The 23,761-nt window shown below is 50.3% G+C and overlaps 1 protein-coding gene across 1 annotated transcript in view; it reads right to left on the bottom strand.

Annotated features, from left to right (window-relative positions):
* BSN (bassoon presynaptic cytomatrix protein) overlaps positions 1 to 23,761 on the bottom strand; it is a 450,473-nt gene that overhangs the window by 32,260 nt on the left and 394,452 nt on the right. The window contains 4 exon segments of the mRNA XM_034775746.1: positions 8,171 to 8,311; positions 8,841 to 8,940; positions 10,123 to 10,943; positions 11,268 to 13,446. Of these exon segments, the coding sequence (XP_034631637.1) occupies positions 8,171 to 8,311; positions 8,841 to 8,940; positions 10,123 to 10,943; positions 11,268 to 13,446 (3,241 nt within the window).

Here is a 23,761-nt window from a genome sequence, read left to right as displayed (position 1 = left end):
TCCTCTAGAGCCGGTGCCGCTGACGTTCCCGCCACTGCCTCATCCAGCGACAAAGAGGAGGAGATCCCCTGAAGAGGGCCTTCTTCTATACCCTCTACCTCTACCAGGGCCTGCGGCACACGGTACTCAGGCTGCGCGGCCGGTGTGGGTTCAGGATGTGGCACCATGGCCGGTACCGGGGTTGACACCAAGTGACGAGGCGTGCTGGGTGGTGCCTGAGGTGTTGGGAGCATGGTCCCTGCCAGTGCCTGACTAGGCAGTGCCATGTCCCATTGTGCCACACTCCTGTCAGACGGCGGTGCTAGTGGTGGGGACATCAGCAGCAGGGCCACCGACGTCGAGGAGACCGATGCGGCCCGTGAGTGGGGTCCATACGCCTGACCCACTGACTTGTGGTAAGCCCATGGCGTCCAGAACGGCCACTGGGGGGCGGGGGGTTGCCACTGTTGCTGCCACTGCGGCAGGTAAGGCTGGGCACTCACACGCAAGGACGATCGTCTGCTCCTCGATCTATTGGAGCGGTACAAGTCCGCCTCCGAGTCAGAGGTCTCAGAGTACGAGAACATAGGAGGGGCAGTACCCACTGTCGCCGGGGACCAGTGCCGCCGGACCGGAGAAAGTTCCCTCTGTGCTGGTGCTGCTGGGGAAGCGTGGTGATAGCATTGCTGGTTTGCCCCGAGATTGTAACTGGGGTCAAGTGGAATCCGGAGGTTCTCTCTACTGGTGCGGCAACACCGGCACCAGGAGGCTCAAGAGGTCTGAGGCAGCCTCAAACGCCTCTGGCGTCGATGGGAGGCGCACTTCCTCTATAATGTCTGGGGATCTAGGCCTGTCCGGACTCAACCGTACCCTCTCCGGGGCGGGAGTCAACGGGATTGCAGAATGGGTCTGCGGCGCAGCCTGTCCGCAGCACTCGTGGATGGCGCCGGCCCCTTAGGGTCCTGGTGGGGGGGAATGTTCTCTCACTGGCCTCTTCTTTTTAACTGGCACTGGCGATGGTGAGCGATGCCTCACCGAGGCCGATTTCTTGTGCGCCAGCTCTCTTCGGTGCCGGGGTTTGGAGGCTTTGGCCTCATGACTTAACGCCGGTGCCGGGGCACTGCGCACCGAGGATGAAGTGCTGGGTGCCGGATTGGCAGGCCCAGGGTCCAATTGTGGCCGCAGGGCTACTTCCATTAGGAGGACTTTAAGTCTCTGCTCTCTATCTTTGAGAGTCCTGAGGCGAAATGCCCTGCAGATACTGCACCTGTCTCTTTGGTGGCTCTCCCCGAGGCACCTTAAGCACGAAGAGTGTGGGTCACTCTTAAACATGAATTTCCCGCAATCCCTGCAGAGTTTGAACCCTGGGGACCCGGACATGCCTCAGTGGGGCGATGAAAACGTTGGGGGGGGAACCCCCCCCCCCAAACAACTAACTAACTATTTACAACTAAGACGGAACACTGCCATGATTGCTGAAGAGCAAGCGAAGTTCCAGCTAGCCGTCACCGGCAGTAAGAAGGAACTGAAGGGGTGGAGGGTCGGCTGGCCCCTATATACAGCGCCATGAAGGTGCTACTCCAGGGGGCACCAAAGCCAACCCTACGGACGCTGCTATAGTAAAATCTTCCAGCTGGTGTGCACGCGGCGCGCACACACCTGCTTGGAGTGGACATGAACAATCACGGGAAGAACTAATGTCTCCAGCATCAAGGGAGCAATTCCAGGCAGAGCAGGAAGCGGATGAGAGACTCAAGGGACCTTGGACAGCAGCACGGAACGACCCGCCAGCTCTTCTAATAGGTCCAGGTTTGTTGTAGAAAGAGGATTCTTGTAAAAGGAAACCCTTTCTGGTGGGCACAAGGAGGACTGGCTTCCTCAGAGACAGTTGGTAGTTCCAACTAAGTATAGGGAAAAGCTCTTGAGCTTAGCCCACGATCACCCTAGTGGCCATGCTGGGGCGAATAGGACCAAAGACCATTTGGAAAAGTCATTCCACTGGGAGGGAATGGGCAAAGATGTTTCTACCTATGTCCAGTCTTGTGAGGTATGCCAGAGGGTGGGAAAGCCCCAAGACCAGGTCAAGGCCCCTCTCCAGCCGCTCCCCATAATTGAGGTTCCATTTCAGCACGTAGCTGTGGATATTCTGGGTCCTTTCCCTAAGAACACACCCAGAGGAAAGCTGGACATACTGACTGTGATGTTGCACTCCATATGTTTATGGAAATATGCTTACAAGTATAAATATAACCTAATTGGATTATGCTTTGTGCTAGATATGCCATGTAACATATCTTTGCAAAGGTTATGATCTACTGAATATATTCATCCTATTTGTATGCATGTGTGATTTGTATATCTGAAGTTATGAGCATTGGCTCTATGCTTGTATTTGAAGTGTTTGCTGTAGGAAACGACATTAGCCTTTTTCCAGTCATCCAGGACCTCGCCCGATCACCATGAGTTTCTCAATTTGTAATGTGTGGGCATCAGATCTGGACAGGTCAGGCTTAACAAAGCTCTGGCTGGGATGATTTAGTTGGGGATTACGTCCTGCTTTGAGCAGGGGGGTGGACTAGATGACCTCCTGAGGTCCCTTCCAACCCTATGATTCTATGAAACACATAAGGGAGGTTTGGCCAATATATTGTGAAGGGGCTATTCAAGTAATTGGGAGTAATTGACTAACAATGGAATTTGGGAGACGCAAATCCACATCTGAGCTTTCCTGGGAACGTTCAAACTAACATGTGAACAATGGCATCGACATGAAAGCTTCAGCTTTTTGCAGGGGCATGTGACTTGCCCAGTTGGCTACAAACTCCATTTTGTTGCTGTGATTTTTGCACAGAAGAACAAAGGGGTTTCTGTCCACAAGAGAGAATATAAAAGGCCATGGAAGCCTCTTCATTTTTGTCTTCAGCTGGCTCAAGAGATGGCCTCTCCACTCCAAAGAGATGCCTGAAAGAAACTGGAACAAAGAACTGTAACTACGGAGATGTGAGTGATTGCTGGACCTAGACCATAAACTACAATGTTGGTCTTAAAAGTATTGTACCTGAGATAACATCTAGTATGAGAAGTTAGTATTTGTAACTAGATCCTTAGTGCATTAAGTTAGCCTTGCGTGTTTTGCTTGGTAACTTACTTTGTTCTGTCTGTTATTACTTGGAACCACTTAAATCCTACTTTTTATCCTTAATAAAATCACTTTTGCTTATTAATTAACCGAGAATAAGCAATTAATATCTGGGGGAGCAAACAGCTATCAGTGTAATAGAGGGCGGACAATTTGAGTAAGAGTAAAACGGATTTATTTGGGGTTTGGATCCCATTGGGAGCTGGGTGTCTGGGTGCTAGAGACAGGAGCACTTGCTAAGCTGTTTTCAGTTAAGTCTGCAGGTTTGGGGGTGTGGGTCAGACTCAGGGCCTGTGTCACAGCAGATTAGTGTATCTGGCTCAAGACAGGGTTCTGGAGTCCCAAGCAGGCAGGGAAAACAGGCTTAGAGTTAGTTACAGAACACCAGGTGACAGTCCCAAGGGGGTCTTTGTGATCAAACCCATCACACCACGAGTTTCAAATGAGGCTCAAAGAAGCAGAAGCAGCCAGGGAGGAAGCTGCTCACAAAAGAGCCATGGAGTTAAGACAAAGAGCTTGAAGCCCAGCAAGGTGCTCAGGAGGAGAAGGAAAGAGAGAGGCAGCTAGCCCTGGAATTAAAAGACCGAGAAATACAGGCCCAGATTGAGACCCAGAAGCATGAACTGGCTGTAATGGAGTGAAAGAGACAAAACGCTTCAGCAGCTGGCTCCACTTCCCCAAAAATCCACAAATGGGAGCGGTTATGTCCACAGTATGATGAATCCAGTGATACTGCTGAATATTTCATCACCTTTGAGAGACTGTGCACTCTCCATGCGATTCCTGGAGATCAAAAAATGACTATTTTGTTGCAAAATTGACTGAGAGCTCTGGACATATTCAATAAGATGCCTATTGATGCTTCAAACTATGATAAATGTAAGGAACTGGTTTTAAAACAGTTTCAGACTTCACCTGAAACCTACAAGGTTAAATTCAGGAGTCTTAAGAGGGGATCTGGATTGACTAATGTGGCTTCTGTAAATGAAATGAGAGATTTGTTGGACAAGTGGGTGAGGGGAAAAGGCATTACAAGCCTGGAAGAAATGTGTGATTTAGTTACTCAGGAACAGTTCCTGAATATGTGGAGTGATGATGTAAAACAGTATTTGTGGGACAAAAAGGTGAATGCAGTGGGGGGAATTAGCTGGATTTGCAGACTCTTACGAGCAGTCACAAGCTGCAATTAAACATAAACCAATGGAAGAAGGATACAGGGTTGGTGGAAAGCAGAATCACCGTTTTACCCCCGGGGAAAAAGGAGGCTGGGCATTCGTCTTCCCATAGCCCTCTTACTTGTCCCAAGTCTCCTGTACAAGCAGAGGAGCCCAAAAAGTGCTATCATTGTAAGTCCACTGAGCACCTGAGGAATAAATGTCCTTGGCTGAGCGGAAACAGGCAGCAGGTAACATAGAATCATAGAATATCAGGGTTGGAAGGGACCTCAGGAGGTCATCTAGTCTAACTCTCTGCCTTGGACACCAGGTGGGTCAAGGAACTATCAATCCCCTACAGGCTAAGGTAAATGCTATCCAAAATTGGCCTGTCCCTCAGTCAAAGAAGCAGGTCCAATCCTTCTTGGGCTTGGCCAGGTATTACAGATGACTTGTACCACACTACAGCCAAACTGCCACCCCACTGACCAACCTAACCAGGAAAAAACAGCCAAATGCAGTTCAGTGGACTGAGAAGTGTCAGAAAGCCTTTAACCAGCTTAAGCAGCCCTTACGTCTGACCCTGGACTAAGGGCCCCAGACTTTGACCAACCTTTTGTTGTAACCACAGATGTGTCCGAGCATGGTGTAGGAGCTGTTTTAATGCAGGAAGGACCAGATCAACAATTCCATCCTGTCATGTTTCTCAGCAATAAACTTTCTGAGAGGGAAAGCCACTCATCAGTCTCAGAAAAAGAATGTTACGCCATTGTGTATGCTCTGGAGAAGCTACGCCCATACATTTGGGGATGGCGTTTCCACCTGCAGACTGACCGTGCTGCACTGAAGTGGCCTCACACAGTCAAGGAGATGAACAAAAAACCTTCAGTGGAGTTTAGCTCTTCAAGACTTTGATTTTGAAATACAACACATTTCAGGAGCCTCTAACAAAGTGGTTGATGCACTCTCCGGGGAAGGTTTCCCAGAATCAGCTGAGTAAAAATGTCCTTGTATTCTGTCACTGTAGTCCTTAAAATGCGGAAAATACTGTTTAGTTCTTCATGTAATTAGTAGTAAAATTAGAGGTGCATGTATCTTAAGTCTGTTTTCCTAAGCCTCCAGGAAGAAATCCCAGCCCTGTGGACCTGACCTGAACCAGGCTGTCCAACACCGTCTGTGATTTGGGGTAGCGTGATAAATGGGGGGCGGGGAGGGTGATAAATGAAGTGGTGGGGTAGCTCTCTTTTATGGACATCCAGTCATCCAGTAGCTACAAAACCCCTCTTAGTAACTGTTCTCTAATTGCTCTGCTCTTCCTGTAAAGGGTTAAAGTCTCACTGCTATGCATAGGTAAAAGGAAGGTACCTGGCCAAAAGAGCCTATAGGGAGGCTAGAACTTTCTAAAATTGAAAAAAGACTCCCTTTTTGTCTGTCTGTTCTTCCAGGGAGAGGCGGACAGGGCATAGCTATGCTATAAGAAGCTTGGGCCAGATATGAAAAATCATCAGTATCATACCTAGAAACTAATCATTTAAAACCCCAGATATGTAAGTAGATCAGGAAATATCTAGAAAGACGTCATTAGGTTTATCCCTTTTATTTTGTTAGGGCTTGTGGATTTCTCTGTGCTAATCCCAGGTGCTTTTGTTTTGCTTGTAACCTTTAAGCTGGACCTCAAGAAAGCTATTCTTGGTGCTTAATTCTCGTAGTTGCTCTTTTAAACTCTAGCAATAGCCTGAGTTCCCAGATATATTTTCTTTCTTTTTTTATTAATAAATTTTACCTTTTTTAAGAACAGAATTGCATTTTTGTCTGAAGAGGTTTGTGCACATTGTTTAATTAGCTGGTGCCAATAGCTGATTTCCCTTTTTCCCCCCCCTTCTTTCTCTGTGTGTGTGTGTGTGTGTGTGTGTGTGTGTGTGTGTGTGTGAAAGGTCTTGAGGGTACCTCACAGGAAGGAATTCCCAGGTGCACCTTCCTGGGCTCTCAAAGGGATTCTGCACTTGGCAGCATCTACCAATCCAAGGTCAGAGAAAAGCTGTAACCTTGGGAGTTTAATACAAGCCTGGAGTGGCCAGTATTAATTTTTAGAATCCTTGCGGGCCCCACTTCCCCACTCAAAGTGCCAGAGTGGGGAATTAGCCTTGACAGGCCTAAGCCCCGCTCTTTAAAGGGGCTTAGGGAGGCACAATCCCAGCTGAGGACCTTCTGCTGGACTCAGGCATCAGCGGTCAGCGCAGCCTTCCTGGCACAAATGCAGCAGGAGGAGCTGGGTATCCATTGCTGAGTTCTGGCCTGGTCTGTCTGGCAGGGCAGCAGGCCTGCTGTCCCACTGGCTGGTGGGGGGCTCTGAAGGGAGAATGCAGTCAGATTGGGCACAAGTCCCCAAAGTGCCACCTACCTATTTCTCAGCATGAGCAGGGACTTCATTAGCAATCCCCCAGCAGATCCTTCGATCAGATTCTCACTAAGTAGATTCCCCTGTGGCTCTGGTCTCTTCCACCCCCTTCACTCGAGTCAAGTTCAATCCTGCCCCATTTTCCTGATCTTGTCCTTCCCACCTAATTTACTCCCGGCCGCCAGACACTCAGCACAGTGAGAGCCAGCAGCGACTCTTGTGACAGTCTGTCCCCCTATGTTCACCCTTTTTAAAGACTCTGATAAGTTTTGTAAAAAGTACGCCTTGTGAGGTATCCTTTGAAAACTCATACTTTGATCATTATTGTCTTGGAAAAGTGTGTGTCACAACATTGTATGTAAGTTATGAGATTCTACTGTATGATGTTTTTGAGACATTCCAAGTCTGGAAAAACCGCCACAAACCAGTTCCTCAGAGACAAATGGCAAACTGATGCCTCAGCCAGATGTCAACAGAATCAAATGGACCATCACCTGGCTAAGTGGCCATTCTTTAGCAGGAAAGAGGATGTGGGTAAAAATTTACATTTTGACAAAGGAACAGCTTGAGATTCCTGCCCAAACAAACTTTGTCGCCTGAACCTCAGCTGGAGGTGGTTTTCAAAAAGAAAAAAAAAAAAAAGAGAGCTATAAGAAAGGGGAATGGACACCTCAAAATACTTCTTCCTTTCTCTCTGCTCATGGCATCAGCAACAGTTGAAAGACAGGGAAAGTAACACTGAACTGGAGGAGGGATCCTCTGAGGTCCTATTGTAATTTTTGCACAAAAAATACGCTAGCGTCTTCACTGGAAATCCAGATTTTGCACTGAAACTCAGCAGTTTCAGCACAAAAATAAAACCACCCCAACGAGTTTTTTTTGCACTGATTCTTTTGTGCTGATGTGCCAGTGAAGACTCTTGATTACTTTTACTGGTCTAATTGCCCTCCAGAGCTGTCCCACAATGCAGAGTGGGAGTGGCTGATCTTTGAAACTCAGCAGTCCTGCCTGCACGTAGGCGCCCCTCCCCTTTAGCTCCGTTCTGACAGCTGGTGCTGTCACTGCTCTGGAACACAAAACAAATCATTATTATGGAATGCTCCTACTGCCTCCCACAATGCAAACAGAGGCAGGCAGACAGAATGTGTTGTGCAGAGTCAGGGAGGGAGGCGGGGGCAGGGGTTGGGGTCTCTTCCTCCCCTTCTCCTCCCCCCCCCCCCGCGTTAGGACTGGTTGCTTCCAGCGACTGTCTCTCTCACTCTCACTCACACACACACCCCTGCCACAATAATGATTTGCTTTGTATCCCAGAGCAGTGCATAGTGGGATAGCTACCACAGTGCACTCCTCTCATCTGCAATGCAAGTGCTGAATATGTAAACACACTCTGACACCTGTGGAAAACAATGTGAACACAAACCAGTGCTTTTCTTTTAGTGCTTTTCTATCACCGACAAAACTGTCAGCAAAAAAACTCTGCAAGTGTAGACATAGCCTTACCTTCTGTCAGTTTGCCTGCTTGTTCTGCAGCTCCTCCTGGCAGGATTTTGGAGAACACACTCTCTCCATCCACCCCGGGCTGTCCAGCTGCTGCCCCAGTGGGTGGGGGAGCCCCTGCTGGCTTCTGACCCACTTTAATACCTGCCAGGGAATATATAGAGCCATAGTAAGGAGGAGAACCCAGCCACAGCCCCTCCCCGGCACGCGCAGCACCTATGTGACTTATTAGAGCTGGGGCCAGAGCCCAGGTGCTTTCAGCTGCCAGGAGTCTGTGGCATGACTGGTACAGATTAGGGCAGGCTGCTTTTGGGCACCTTCTGCACATCTGCTTCCCTGACTGGGGGATGCCAACCCACCCTGGGTCAGTGCTGACCCCTCTCCTGCCCTGAGGACCATGACCGCCCAGTGCTAGGCTGGGGATCTGGCCCCATTCCATAGTCTGCCAAGGGCGGGACGCATTTATTTCCAGGCCCTGAGTGATCTCAGCCTCTGAATGCTGTGGCGTGCTAGGGAGGGATAAAAGTGGATCTTCTCTTTGGAGAGATCAGGCAGCCATGGCCCTAGTGGAAACAGCTGATGCCTGCTTGCTCCTTCAGTGCCAAGGGCACTGCCAGCCAGCATGGACGCAGGTGGCCTGGCAGGGCCCAATGTGTCGATCTGGCTCACTGACCTGCTGCAGTCGTTCCCAGTGGCTGTGCTTGGGGCGCTCTCCTGTGCGGTGGTGGCACTTTTGTGGTGGGTTTGGGCATATCCACCTGATCCGCTTTTGGCTGTAACATGAAATGCATATTTCAGAATTCCCCTGGTCTCTCTGTGCGTGGGTGGGCAGGTGAATAGGGCATGGGGCTGGCAGAAGAGCAGTCCCAGGGGCATGGGGCACATCAGTAAGCGCCGGCAGAAAATCCAGCCCTCGCACCAGGCCAAAGACTATATCAACCCAGGATCATGCATGTTGCCTCCTGGGAAACCCAGCCAGACACCCCCCAGCTCCCAGCCACACACATGCACGTCACCTCCCACACACAAAGGCCTGCCTTGCAAGCCAGCCTGGCTCCCCAAGGCAATCGCCCAGCCTCTATCATCCCTCGCAATTCACAGCTGACGCCACCCAGTCAGCTGGTCCCTCCTCTGCACTTCCTCAGAGGGCAGGTGCAGGGCCTGGCTCAGGAGGTAGCTGGTCGGGGGGAGGCCTATGCACCAGTCTGGGGACATGGATTGTCTGCCCAGCTCCCCAATCTCATCTCCTCCCCCACCCCCTACCCCAAATCCTTGCTTCCTTCATATGGCCCCGCCCATCTGTTCTCTCTCCTGATCCCCCACATTCCCCACTCCCTCCTCCCTGGCTCCCGCCAGCCCTCCGATCTTCCCCAGTCTCATCTCTCCCTTATGCCCTCCATGCTCAGCTGGCGGCGCTGGAGAATGGAAATAGCTGGCAGACCTGAGCAGTGCCATTGGCTCACTGTGCTGTAAGGCAGTTGGCTTGTCCTGGCCAAGTGGAGGGAGGGGAGGCGGTAGCTCTGGGTGTGTTTGACTGGACAACTGGAGCCTGAAGTCAGGCAATAAAGGGTGAGATGGAGGGATTTTATTCCTGCTCTTAGTGCTGATCTTGGCATAGCCTCAGCTCTGCCGCTTCCCTGAGATCTCCATAATTTAACTCCTTTCCTGCTGTGGCACATCCTAGTTGTCTCCTGTGCGACAGAACACATCAGCTACCTAGCAGTCGGGGGCCCTCCTCACTGCACGATGTACTCCTCTGTGCTGCTGTGGACTGGGGGAGCTCATGACTGTGCACGGCCTGTGCCTTGGGATGCACCAGGGGCTCCCAGCCTCTGCCTCTTTCCTGTGCAACCAGATCCTCCCAGAGTGCCATCCCCAGTGCTGCAGGACAAACCATCAGCCAGGCACCTGCTGTGTAAGTGATGAACCAATGGCCAAAGAGCATGTGCACTTACTAGCCCTACTTGGTGACTGCCTGGCTGTGCAGGGAGGGTTGACTGGGGCTTCCCGACATGCTGGGATTGGATGGGTTGTTGTTGCGGTGGCCGAGAAGAGGGTTGTCCTTGAGCCCCTGGCTGCTGCTGCAGCCTAGCTTGCTGCTGCTGCTGCTCCTTTTGTGGCTGAGGAGGTTGCTGCAAAGGGCCTGCTTGTTGTTGTGGAGACTGCCTGGCTGATGGCTGCTGCTGCCTGGATGGCGGCTGCTGTTGCCCGGATTGCTGCTGTCTTGTTTGCGGCTGCTGCTGAGAATGGTGCAGCAAGGGCTCTCCTTTCGGCTGTTGGGGCAGTGGCCCTTGCTCCACTTGCCGTTGGGATTTCTGGGACTCTGAGGTATGGTGGTAGCTGGACGGCTGCTGGGACTGCTGCGAGTACTCTGCTGAGCTGGAGGGGAAAGCTGTCTGGGCTCTCATGTCTGACTGCTGAGCCTTCTTCTGGGCAGATGGCTGCATGTGTGTGCGGGCTTCATGACGGCCCTGGTCTCGGGCATGCTGCTTGGATGTCCTCCTGGCCTGTTCATCACTCGGGTGGCGGGAAGAGGCTGAGTGCCTTCCATGCTCTCCATGGTGCCGGTGGTCTTTGGAAGAAGAGTGACGTGCCTGAGAATAGTCATCGTGCTGCCACAGGTCTTCATCTGGAGGCTCATCGTAATCATGAAAGGTGTGTTTGATGGGAGGTCTCTTCTGGGAGGAGAAGTGGCCAGTGTAGTGCCTTACCCGCTCTGAGCGAGCTTCCCTGGGCTTATCAAACCAGTCTGTCTCCTCCTGACCCAAATGATAGGCTTCAGAAACCAAACACAGAGCACAGTCAGTCTCTCGGTCCCGAGGTGGGAGCATACCCCACACGGAAGCCATGCAATGAGATAAAAGAATGCAAGCAGCTTATCACGTGCATCTGGGACACATCATAGACCCCTCCCCAACAAATACAACACATCGTTACATGCAGCAGGCACTGAACACTAACATGCTACCACCAGACACCCAGAACATGCAGTGGAACAAGGGAGAAAGGCACATGGTACGCAAACGCAGGCTGTGAGACTGTCTTTGCAAATGACCCGTAGGAGCATGCTCTGGGGTATGTCACCACAGGTAACTGTTACCTTCACTGTCTGAAACAACACAATGTGAATCATCCATGATGTAACCTTCTTCATGCTTGTAAGAGTGGTTCCTTGGCACATCTTTGATATGTTCTTGCACATCAGGCAACGAGTGGCTGGAGCAGAACTGGGAACAGCTGTCCCCAGAGGACTGAGGGAGAGGTCCACCTGAGGAGCGGGACACACCCACAGACTTTCCTAAAGGGCTGATGGGACTTTCCTCTTCCGATGTCTGTGTACGAATCGAAGGCCGCCCACGACTCTGACTCATACTAAGGGAAGATGGTTTGGAGCTTCCTTTCTGAGGCTTCTCCATGCACTCTCTCTCATAGGACTTGCTTCTGCTGCTGGCATCGCGGCTTGATGTTTTTTCTGTCCCATAACCAGATGATCTAGATCTGCTTCCAGTGCTGTATGCTCGATCGTCCTCTTCCGTCATATCCCTGCTGGACATGCCATAGTATTTCTGCTGCTCATACACATTCTTCTTGAGGCCGTAGGTGATCTCGTCCTGAAGCTTCTTTGCCCTGGATGCCACATTGCTGCTGCTGATAGACGTAGTCACTGTGTAGGAGGCCAGGTCCGACTCCACATCTTTGGCTTCTTCTATGGGGGAGAATTTGGAGATCTTTTGCTCCATGCCTTGTTTCCTGTGTTTACTGCGCTTGGACGAGATGACAGCAGGAGCCAGGTTTTTGGAGGAATGCTTCTGCATCCCCAGTCCAGAGCCATGCTTGTCTGAGCGTGTGGAGTGCCGATAATCGTCCCGGTAATAGGAGCAGGGGCCGCTGGAGCTGCCTGACATCCTGCCATTGCTCTCCATGCCTCTGTGGTAGCTGTTCTTCCCCCGATGGTCAGCACCATGCTGATCATACATATCCTCCTCTGACTCCTCCTCTGCTTTGGAGTAGCAGCAAGTTCTGCTGGAGCCTTCCGTCTCCACCAGCTCACTCTTCTCTTTGATCTGGCGGCCAGTGCTGCTCTGCACCTGCATCTCCCCCTTGTGGCTGTCTGCTGCAGTGCTCTCTTTGGTCAGCTCACTGATGTCCTCGATCATCACATAGTTGCGGGGAATGTTCTGCTCCAGGTTTGCGTACAGAGAATCTGAAGAATAACTGGCTGAGGGGCTTTGCACGGCATTGCTCTGGTCAGCTGGACTGGCCTCTGGGGTCTTGTGCTGGGAATAGCTGCCGGTCACTGTCGTGGGGCTGTAAGTAACGTCTGGGGCTGCTGAGGAGATCACCACGGTGGGATTTCCAATCACTTCATAATTGGTGGGGATCTTTTGTTCCAAGTCTGCTAGTGATGTCTGCCGTGGCTTCTGATGCATGGTGTGCACATCTGCCTGTGTTTGGAAGAGGACACTCTGTGCCAGCTGTGAGGGCGGCTGGTTGGGATATGTGGTCTGAGCTTGGTAGTGATGAGGAGGCTGAAAGCCTTGATGGCTCTGCAAGCCCAGCTGGGGCTGGTAACCAGTGCTGGGAGGGAAGCTGTGTGTCTGATATGTACCTTGGGACGGGAAGGCAGGGAGCTGACCAGCCTGGAAGCCATTCTGAGATGTGCCACTGCTGACCACAGGGTAATGGGGGGGCTGGAGCCGTGTTTGCTGGAAGGCGGCAGGGCCTGGTGGGGCTGCTGGGTATGGGTAGGGGGCGTAGGAGGAGGCTGATGTGTACTGCGTGCTGGCGAAGTCAGCATAATGGTTAGTGGGGGCAGTGCTGGGCCTGCTGAGCAGACTGCTGCCCTCATAGCTGGAGAGGCGTAAATTGTTCAGCTCACTATCAGACATGTAGTCCCGGTTCTCACCTAGGCATCTCAGGTAAGGGTAATCCCGCCCTCCCCTCTCCTTCAGCAGAGACTCCTTCCTCTGAGTAATGCCCAGCTCCAAGTACTTCAGCTTGGCATCGATCTCCTTCTCTTCCTCATCCAGCTCTGCTTGCTTCTTCCGCAGCTTCGTGGACTCATGCTCCACCAGCTTCAGGTCACGGTCAATGTCTCTGAGAAGGCTGGCTTTGGTTACCTGAGTGGCCTGCTCTCCTACCCCCTTCTGCATGAAGCTGGGCAAGTACAGCTGGGAGTGGGCTTGGCTGGCCAGGGGCAGGTGAGCTTCCTCCGGAGGGGGGCTGGGCAGTGTCCGCTTCACCTTCCGCATCAGAGTGTTTGACTGCAAAGCAGAGATCTAGAAAACAATTGAAACTGGCATTAATCCTAGACACTGGGAGCACTGCAACTCCCTCGGGATAATGGTGAGGTAAGAACTCTGTCCTGCCGTAGTGTCTTTCAGCAGAGTTTATCAAAGTGCTTAAACGTTCATTTCTTAAGCCTCGGCATATCCCCATATTATCACTGCAGTCAGTGGAGAAATGGGGAAACTGAGATACAGGGACAGGCCACGACCTGCCCAATATCACAGAGTGAGAGTGAGCACTGGAAATAGAGTCCAAGAGGCCTGACTCCTCATCCCCTGCTTCCCTCAGTGGGAAATGAACAGCTGCCCAGTGCTCATGGCTGTGTGGTGGAGTGGGCAAGGCACTTAGCTACAATCCTGAAGGTTGGGGAAGCTGAGTCTCACTTGATCGCACACTAAAACTCCACATCCACGTCACCCAGCGGCAGTCAGAGGTGGTCATACGTGATGCTGGCCACATCAATGCCTTGTGCACTGTTAGCTGTGAAACTGGCACACCTTAACCAGGTGAGCCTGCGGAGCCATTGGCTCAGAGGAACTCTGGTGTTGGTCATTGCTGCCTTTTGATTAGCATGTATGTCAGCTGTAGTGCGAAGTATGTATCTGCTGCACTATCACTGTGCACATGGAAATGACCACACCAGCAATGAGAAAAAATAAGAGCCAACTTTACTGTTTTCCCTAAACTGAACCAGAACAGAAACAATCCAAACTGGTTCTGAGGTTTCAAAGAATTAAGTCAAAAATGTCTCGTAAGGGGACAATTGTAACTTGTGGGATGGAGGAAAAACATCCTTTCCTGTGGGACTAGTGAAGCTCTGCAACAGACAACTGCCCACAGGCCTTGGGGGGAGATGTTGGGGTGGCAAACCTTTCTAGGGTCCAATAAGAAGGCCCTGGGGAAGGCTTTGGCAGTTAAACTACAATACAGAGATGTATGTTAAACCCTCCCTAGGATTGAAAGGAAGCCACTCAACACACAGCTGTGCAAATGCCCAGGATGAGAGCAGAGACACCATCTAAAAGGCACTTTTCTGTGGCTCTGAAACATCTTATGAGCTGACTTGAGAATTTTAGGTGATCTATTTTCACTGCAAAATAACCTGGCTGGTTGGGTGAAAAACTATACAAGATGTGGTCCTCTGGAAGGAGATCTCCCCTGAGCTTCTGACCCTCAAATCTTATCTCAGCCTTTAAGAGTGATGGAATCCAAAAAGCCACAGCTTACATTGGTTGAACAACGAAGGCAAAGGCCAAGTCTTCTAGGCAGAAGCCCAGTGAGAATACCAACCACCTCTAATGTCTTCTGTGGAGATTTATGGAGGGTGGCTGAGGAGTAGGTCCCAGGGAGAAGGGATGGCATAGGATTTGGGGGATCCAGAAGGGCAGCACTGGAACCTGGGATGGGGAAAGCATTCACCTACTCCAGTTCTGTGTGGGCTTGCCCACACAAGGACACTCAGGACAGTTAATCCGAATTAACTAAAAGTGTGAATTCAAAATGGATTAATTAACAGGATTAAACTGCTGTGTGGATGCTCTTATTCAGCATTTAAGTGGACTTAATCCAATTTTGCTTAATGCACTTTGGAAGTGGGTGGGTTTCCATAGGAGGAGCAGGCAGAACTCCTTGCTGGCACAATGTCATCATTTTGACCTGAAAAGATGCCATGAGCAGAAATAAAAGTGTGGCCTGGGGAATGTGACTCTCCATGAGAATCTGCAGAGATTCTGAACCCTGATAAGGTGACAACGATCCACACAGCTCCGTGCATGACGGGAGCAAAGCCCGTTCAAAGGACTCTGTCTTTTGTGTTCCCGGACGAGCTTCCTGAGTGCTGAGATGAGATTGGATGGCCGCTAGCTGAAATCCACCCGGGAAGGGAGGCTGACAGTGCTCCCCCCATGTGTGTTGCTGGCTCTGGCCCCATTCAGCCCCATGATGAGTGTGCTGATGTCACCCCACATGATGCCATACTGTCACAGCACGGTGTTGTGTCTACTGAGGATGGGCTTGCCTGTGCTCTTACTGACATTAATGACAAACGGCATCCACTAAGACTATGGTGACATGGCATCAGCATGTAGTGTTACAAGTGCCCCCACTCAGCGTCAGGACATGGTGATCTTCTGTGACCCAGCCGCTGAGGGAAGGAGCTGGGACGAGGCAGAGAGCACTTTAACCAAAGCAATTGTGTTCATCAGGATGCTTGGTGGGCTGCTAGGAATGCAAGGCAAGTGATTCCAGTACATGCCAGAGCTATAACTACCTTGCTGCTTAGTGACCTCCCAGCTGTCTTGAACAGCGGTGCCGCCTACCTTTCCCACTTCTGAAATTTGGGTTCCTCAGTTGGGCCTGGTCACCTTCAGGGAGGGTACAAGCTCACTGGTTTTTGCCAGCTTTTCTAGAGTTCTGCTATTCCTGTCTGCTGTGCATTCTGTTACAGAAACACGCACTGTGTTTAGTACATGGGCCCCGGGGCACTGCGAAAGGAACAGTTTTATAAATCTGAGTGTAAAAAAATCAGCTACAAATGACCAAATGGACTGCAATTAAGGAAAAGGGCATTTTCTATTGCAGTGTGAGGGGGCAAGAACCGTGTTGCACGGGCAGCTATGGGGAGCCTGGGTCCCTCCACCTGTCCTAGGGGGGGACATGGGCCAGGGGCTGCTTTTGCCCTCCCCCCCTGCACCATAGGCAGGTGGAAGGTCTGCGCAGCTCCCACAATTGGCTGGGCTCCCTGCTGCCTGGCCAGGGGGTGTGGTCTTGTGGGGAAGAGGCAGGAAAAGGGCAGGGTCTGCTCCGGCGAAAAGTGGATGGGTCCTGCCTCCCCAGCGCCTGGTTCCAGCACCACTATGCTGCTCAGCGGAGTTTGCTCCTGGCTTGCTGCCAAAACCCATCCCCAATCCAGCAAAACCACACATGCATGCCCATGTCTCGATTCAGCTGGCCACACACCACTGAACCTCTGGGTGGGACACAGGTAACATGAATGATCATCAACTTCTCTGTTCCTCAACACAATTCCCTTTGGCCTAGGGGAGAGTGCTCAGAGTTGGGAGCTCTAGGTTCACTTCTCCTGACTAGGATTAATCAATGTGTGCCCTTTACAGTTCTTCTTATTGACAAGGATTCACATCCCCCTGTGAGGTTCCACAAATTGGAACCAGAGCCCAAGTCTCTAAGATGGAAGATCCAGATCTCAGTCAGCCTGTCCCTCGGAAAGAAGTTGCCACATCTTTGTGCTTGGCTATGCTGTCTGTAAAATATGGCACCTCCTGCAAATGTACCACACTGTGTCAGGGTGTTATGTGCCCTCAACTAGTGGCTAGTCGACAGCCTTCTCCTGCTACCAGCTCAGGTCTGTTTGCTCCATGATAGAGGTCTGTGCTGCAAGCTTCGGGTGCCAACCCTGCTGCTAATGCATGGTAGGAGCAGTGTGACTGTTGCAAATACCAGGACTTGGTTTTGCCTTTTTACAAACAGTAGGACATTCATAGAATCATAGAATATCAGAGTTGGAAGGGACCTCAGGAGGTCATCTAGTCCAACCCCTTGCTCAAAGCAGGACCAATCCACAACTAAATCATCCTAGCCAGGGCTTTGTCAAGCCTGACCTTAAAAACCTCTAAGGGAGGAGATTCCACCACCTCCCTAGGTAACCCATTCCAGTGCTTCACCACCCTTCTAGTGAAAACGTTTTTCCTAATATTCAACCTAAACCTCCCCCACTGCAACTTGAGACCATTTCTCCTTGTTCTGTCATCTGCTACCACTGAGAACAGTCTAGATCCATCCTCTTTGGAACCCCCTTTCAGGCAGTTGAAAGCAGCTATCAAATCCCCCCTCATTCTTCTCTTCTGCAGACTAAACAATCCCAGTTCCCTCAGCCTCTCCTCATAAGTCATGTGCTCCAGATCCCTAATCATTTTTGTTGCTCTCCGCTGAACTCTTTCCAATTTTTCCACATCCTTCTTGTAGTGTAGGACCCAAAACTGGACATAGTACTCCAGATGAGGCCTCCCGAATGTCGCATAAAGGGGAATGATCACGTCCCTCAATCTGCTGGCAATGCTCCTACTTATACAGCCCAAAATGCCGTTAACCTTCTTGGCAACAAGGGCACACTGTTGACTCATATCCAGCTTCTCGTCCACTGTAACCCTTAGGTCCTTTTCTGCAGAACTGCTGCCTAGCCCTTCGGTCCCTAGTCTGTAGCAGTGCATGGGATTCTTCCGTCCTAAGTGCAGGACTCTGCACTTGTCCTTGTTAACCTCATCAGATTTCTTTTGGCCCAATCCTCTAATTTGTCTAGGGGAACAAAGAACATCATTTAGGTTGCCAAATCAAGTATACAAAAATTAGGAAATGCCCAAATTAGGGGAGCTCATGTAATCTTAACTCAGTCCCTTGTGCATATGCATTATATGACAGTCTCTAATTACATTGTCACAAACCATTGTTTTCCTCAAGACCCCTACCTCCTTCCTTCAGTGCACAGGATGGACGATGCTTAGTGAAGGAGGGATGGCACCCACCCGTGCCTCAGTTTCCCACATGGAGGTGCACTGTGGGAATTAATTAGTTATTTTTTGCTCAGCAGTTTGCAACTCAAGATGTTTTACAACTTGGCAAGTGAGAGCCAGGTAATGAGCCCTAGCAGGCAAGACACTGTGAAGAGGCAACTGACCATTCAGAACCCACACATAGAGTCGGGTCAGCCCAGGGAGCTGAAGCAGAAGCTTGCTGGTGGAACTGCACTAGTGTCAGTGGAGTCACACAAGGGTTGGGTTCATTCTACACTAGTGAATCCACAGAAAGGGTTTTTGGGGGACCACGGGGCGCAAGAGCAGGAGAGATGCTGATAAACCCCTCAACCAGAGACCTGTCAGACAGTCCAGTCTGAAATGCCTGGCAGGAGCAGATATATTCACAGGCAGTGTCAGGCTCCTGATCAGTGAGGTTTCACAGGACACCACAGGAAATCTCCCTGTCTGATCAGCTGCAATATGTGCCAAGCTCTTGACACCCCATTCCTGGTAACGTCCCTGCTCATGGGCCAGAGGGAAAGCAGATGCAGTGGGCTGAAGTATTCAAATGTCACTGGAAGGGTGAAGAGCTATGAACCAACTTTGTTTTTCAATGTAACTACACCCAAGCTGGGAGGGTCAAAGGCACAGTTTAAAGTGCAGATGCTGAGGAAGGGTCAGAAATTTCCCCCCAGTCCTAGATACACTTCTGCGTCAAAGTCACAGGTCACTCTCTGCACAACTGTAGTGATAACCAAATCTCGTAACAATGAAAGAACAAGAAAAGAATCTCATTACTCCTGGGGGAATTCTGCACCACTGCGCATATGCAGAATACATGTCCTCCACAGATTTATTTGCTTCCCTGCAGAAAAATGACTTTTTGACAGGGAAGCAAAGGGAAGCTGCAAGAGCGGTCACACACCCCTCGGTAGCAGTGCAGGCATATCGTTTCAGGCACCCAGAGCAGTCAGCGGAGAGGTAAAGCACCATGGTGGCTCCTACCCTACACCACGATAAGCTGCTAGACCCACCCCTAGAAACTTCCCCCGGCTGCAGGAAGCTCAGCATCCTCCTCTGCTTCCTGCCTCATCGCTCCTCAGACACAGGGGAGGGGTCACTGTACGGGGAGCTGCTCCACTGTCCATCCAACCCCCTGCATCGGACCCCCCATACTCAGACCCTCCCCAAGCCTCACCCCGTACACCCAGAACCTCCCTTAACCAGCCCTCCACACCCAAACTCCACCTCGCTGAACCTCAACCCCTGCATCTGGAGCCCCCCTGCCATGCTGGAGCCTCCACATTTATTTACTGACAAATAAAACTTGCAGAATTTTGCAGAAATTTAAAATATTGTGTGCAGAATTTTTAATTTTTGGCACAGAATTCCCTCAGGAGTATCTTATACACCTGCACAGGCTCCTGGAAAGAATAATTCCAGTTTCCGACACAGTAATGAAATCAACCAAATGTCCTCCAATTCCCAGATGCCCAGCTTGGGATGAAAGGATTGCTGAGTATGCATGTGTGTTTGTGTCAAGGCTGTCACTTGAAGTCAACCTTTTCAAATATTCTTTGCTGGAGCATTAATAAATGAGAGATTATGGTGCACCATCTGGGGACAGTCTCCTGTGGAGAGGTTATGCCACAGCATGATGGGCTGTGCAGAGAATTCATGCCATGAGGTGGAACAGTAACATTACTGTGGCCATGTGGAAAGCATGACAAACAGTTGACTCTGTCTGTCACAGCACATTTCCTCCACATGATATTCTCCACCAGGGTGATCTCCCAAAGCAAAAAGGAACAGCTCCATAGGACTGCAAGGCGGATTAGGTGTGTGAGATCACCAGCAGACAAGATCCCACTGCATCAGGAACAAGCTGCTCTCCGCACTGAGAGGATTTGCAAAAGACTCCCCTGAAGTCAGCCCAGCCCATTGCCATGATGAAACTACCCCAAAATTAGTTCTTGTGAAAATTCAGCCCCAAACGGTGGAAGCCTCAGGTGATCTCATGAGATTTGCCACCTCAAATATTTTTGAAATGATATTTCAGGCCCACTCTTGAGCCAGATACAACCTGGGACTCAAACTATAGTAGAATCATAGAATATTAGGATTGGAAGAGACCTCAGGAGGTCATCTAGTCCAATCCCCTGCTCAAAGCAGGACCAACACCAACTAAATCATCCCAGCCAGGGCTTTGTCAAGCCAGGCCTTAAAAACCTCTAAGGATGGAGATTCCACCACCTCCCTAGGTAACCCATTCCAGTGCTTCACCAACCTCCTAGTGAAATAATGTTTCCTAATATCCAACCTAGACCTCCCCCACTGCAACTTGAGACCATTGCTTCTTGTTCTGTCATCTGCCACTACTGAGAACAGCCTAGCTCCATCCTCCTTGGAACCCCCCTTCAGGTAGTTGAAGCCTGCTATCAAATCCCCCCTCACTCTTCTCTTCTGCAGACTAAATAAGCCCAGTTCCCTCAGCCTCTCCTCGTAAGTCATGTGCTCCAGCCCCGTAATCATTTTTGTTGCCCTCCGTTGGACTCTCTCCAATTTTTCCACATCCTTCTTGTAGTGTGGTACCCAAAACTGGACACAGTACTCCAGATGAGGCCTCACCAATGCCAAATAGAGGGGAATAATCACTTCCCTCGATCTCCTGGCAGTGCTCCTACTAATGCAGTTCAATATGCTGTTAGCCTTCTTGGCAACAAGGACACACTGCTGACTCATATCCAGCATCTCATCCACTATAATCCCCAGGTTCTTTTCTGCAGAATGGCTGCTTAGCCAGTCGGGCCCCAGCCTGTAGCCGCGCATGCGATTCTTCCTTTCTAAGTGCAGGACTCTGTCCTTGTTGAACCTCATCAGATTTCTTTTGGCCCAATTTTTCAATCTGTCTAGGGCACTCTGGACCCTATCCCTACCCTCCAGTGTATCTACCTCTCCCCCCAGTTTAATGTCACCTGCGAACTTGCTGAGACTGCAATTCATCCCATCATCCAGATGATTAATAAAGATGTTGAACAAAACCGGCCCCAGGACCGACCCCTGGGGCACTCCACTTGATACTGGCTGCCAACTAGACATCGAGCCATTGATCACTACCCATTGAGCCTGACAATCTAGCCAGCTTTCTATCCACCTTATAGTCCATTCATCCAATCCATACTTCTTTAACTTGCTGTAGTGGGATCAGATGTGTCGGTTCAAATCCAGCTCCTTCTGGAATTGAAAGGACTCAAGAGCCAGGATTCTGGTTTAGAGACCCTTGAAAATGGCCAACCAGTTTGGTTACATGAGACTTTACTCAACCGCCATTAACTGGAAGCTGATGGATTTTCCTTACCAACTCTATACTCCTTTAATATATCATGATTTCCAAAACCAGGAGCCCAAAGCTAGGCTCCCAATTCAGGCCCCCAAGGAAGTGACCTGGTTTTCAGATGTGCTGAGCTCCCAGCAGCTCCTACAGAAGCCTGTGCATTTGGCTCACAGTCTGCTTGGCATAGGTGCCTGCCACGCCAACTGTTCGAGATGTGTGTCCAGTGTGCACTGGCTCCCGACCAAGAGATGAATTCTAACAGTCAAGCCAATAGTTTTCGATGGGGGGAGAGGGGCTCCAACTGAATATGACAACAAGGGACCTTCCTCCTTCATCGCTTGGAATTCCTCTGGGGACAAAAAGAAAACTGGCTGTTCAAGGTGCTGATTGATTATTATCTCTACAGCAGCACAAGCCACATCACAACGCACACTGACAGCCAGGGACCCTGTCCTGAGGAGACTGCCATCAAACGGGCACTCAGCCAGCGCACAAGTGTGGAATGTTATGGGTGGGGAGGTTCTGGCTCTGCACAGGAAGGCAGAAGAGAATCTGGAGCTGGGGTGGGGGGCACTTGGCTCATGGGAAGCAGTATCTGTCCCCTGCCCAAGACGGTGCACAGAGGGAAGGAAGAGAGGAGGAAGGGACTTGGGCCCAGGGAGAGAAGATGTGGGATTGTACAGACTTGAAGTTGAGCATAAGAAAGATGAACCAGATGTGGAAGAAGAGGGAAGCTGGGAAGGGATTCTGGAAGGAGCGGTGGGCTGGGCTCCTGGTGAGATGTTGGAATGGTGACTGAGGAAAAGGGCTTGCTTTCAGCATTTCCAAGGCAACCATCATTGTGTTACCCAGGCTCTTTAGCCTGATAAGGAGAGGTCCTGGAAGACTGGTGAAGGGCTAACATAGTGCCCATCTTTAAAAGGAGGAAAAAGGAGGAGCTGGGGAACTATAGACCAGGCAGTCTGACTTCAATACCTGGGAAGCTACTAGAGCAATGGATAAAACATCCCATTTGTGAATACCTGGAGGATGAAGGGTGATCACTAGCAGACAGCAGGATTTACCAAGAAGAAATCATGCTGAACCAATTTGATTTCCTTCTTTGACAGGATTTGGTGGATGGAGGAATGCAGTGGACATAATATACCTGGACTTCAGCAAGGCTTTTGACACAGTCCCACGTGACATTCTGTTAAGTAAGCTGGAGAAATGCAGGGTTGGTGGAACTACCATTAAGTGGATACAAAATTGATTACAGAACCGCAAACAAAGCATAACTATTAAAGGAATGATGTCAGATTGGAGGAAGGTCTCAAGTGGGGTGCTACAGGTATCTGTTCTGGGCCCAGTGTTGTTTAACATCTTATTAATAACCTGAATGTAGGAATAGAGAGCATACTGGTCAAGTTTGCAGATGACACAAAGCTAAAGGGGGGTTGCCAACACTTTGGAGGATAGAGCTAAAATTCAGAGGCATCTTAATAAATTGGAGAACTGGGCTTTAGCCAACAAAATGAAATTCAACAAAGACAAATGTAAGGTGCTACACATAGGGAAGAAAAACCAAATGCAGAATGGGGGGAAACTGGCTTCATAGCAGCACTGCTGAGAAGGATCTGGGAGTTGTGGTGAATCACAACCTCAACACAAGTCAACAATGTGATGCTGTTGCAAAAAAAGCAAATGCAGTTTTAGGCTGCATTAACAGAGGGAGAGCATGCAAATCACAGGAGGCGATAGTACTCAGCACTGGTTCGGTCTCAGCTGGAGTACTGTGTCCAATTTTGGTCACCAATGTATAGGTAGAGAAACTGGAAGGGATCCAGAGGCAAGCAACGAAGATGATCAAAGGGATGGAACACATGTCATATGAACAAAGGCTGAAGTAACTGGGCATGTTTAGTTTGGAAAAGAGGAGATTAAGGGGAGGACATGATAGCTGTCTTCAAATACTTGAAAGGCTGCTATAACAGAGATGGAGAAAAGTTGTTCTCTCTGTCTGCAGAGGGGAAGACAAGAGGCAATGGGTTCAAACTACAGCATAGAACAGGGGTTCTCAAACTTCATTGCACTGTGACCCCCTTCGGATAATAAAAATGACTACACCACCCCAGGAGGGAGGACCGAAGCCTGAGCCAGCCGGAGCCCTTGGTGGGAAGAGTTGGGGGATAGCTGAAGCCCAAGGGCTCCAGCCTCAGGCAGGGGGCCTGTAACTTGAGTCCCAATGCCCAGGGCTGAAGCCCTCGGGCTTTGGTCCCGGGCCACAGCAAGTCTAACGCCAGCCCTGGTGACCCCATTAAAATGGGGTTGCAACCCACTTTGGGGTCCTGACCCACAGTTTGAAAACCGCTGGCATAGGAGATTTAGATTAAATCTCAGGAAAACCTTCCTAACTATAAAAACAGTAGGACAATGGAACAGACTGCCTAAGGAGGTTTTTGA

Source organism: Trachemys scripta, chromosome 7, assembly GCF_013100865.1.
Source record: "Trachemys scripta elegans isolate TJP31775 chromosome 7, CAS_Tse_1.0, whole genome shotgun sequence".
Classification (NCBI taxonomy): Eukaryota; Metazoa; Chordata; order Testudines; family Emydidae; genus Trachemys; species Trachemys scripta.
The sequence above is the reverse complement of the archived record's forward strand: the minus strand, read 5'-3'. Positions and strand labels throughout refer to the sequence as shown.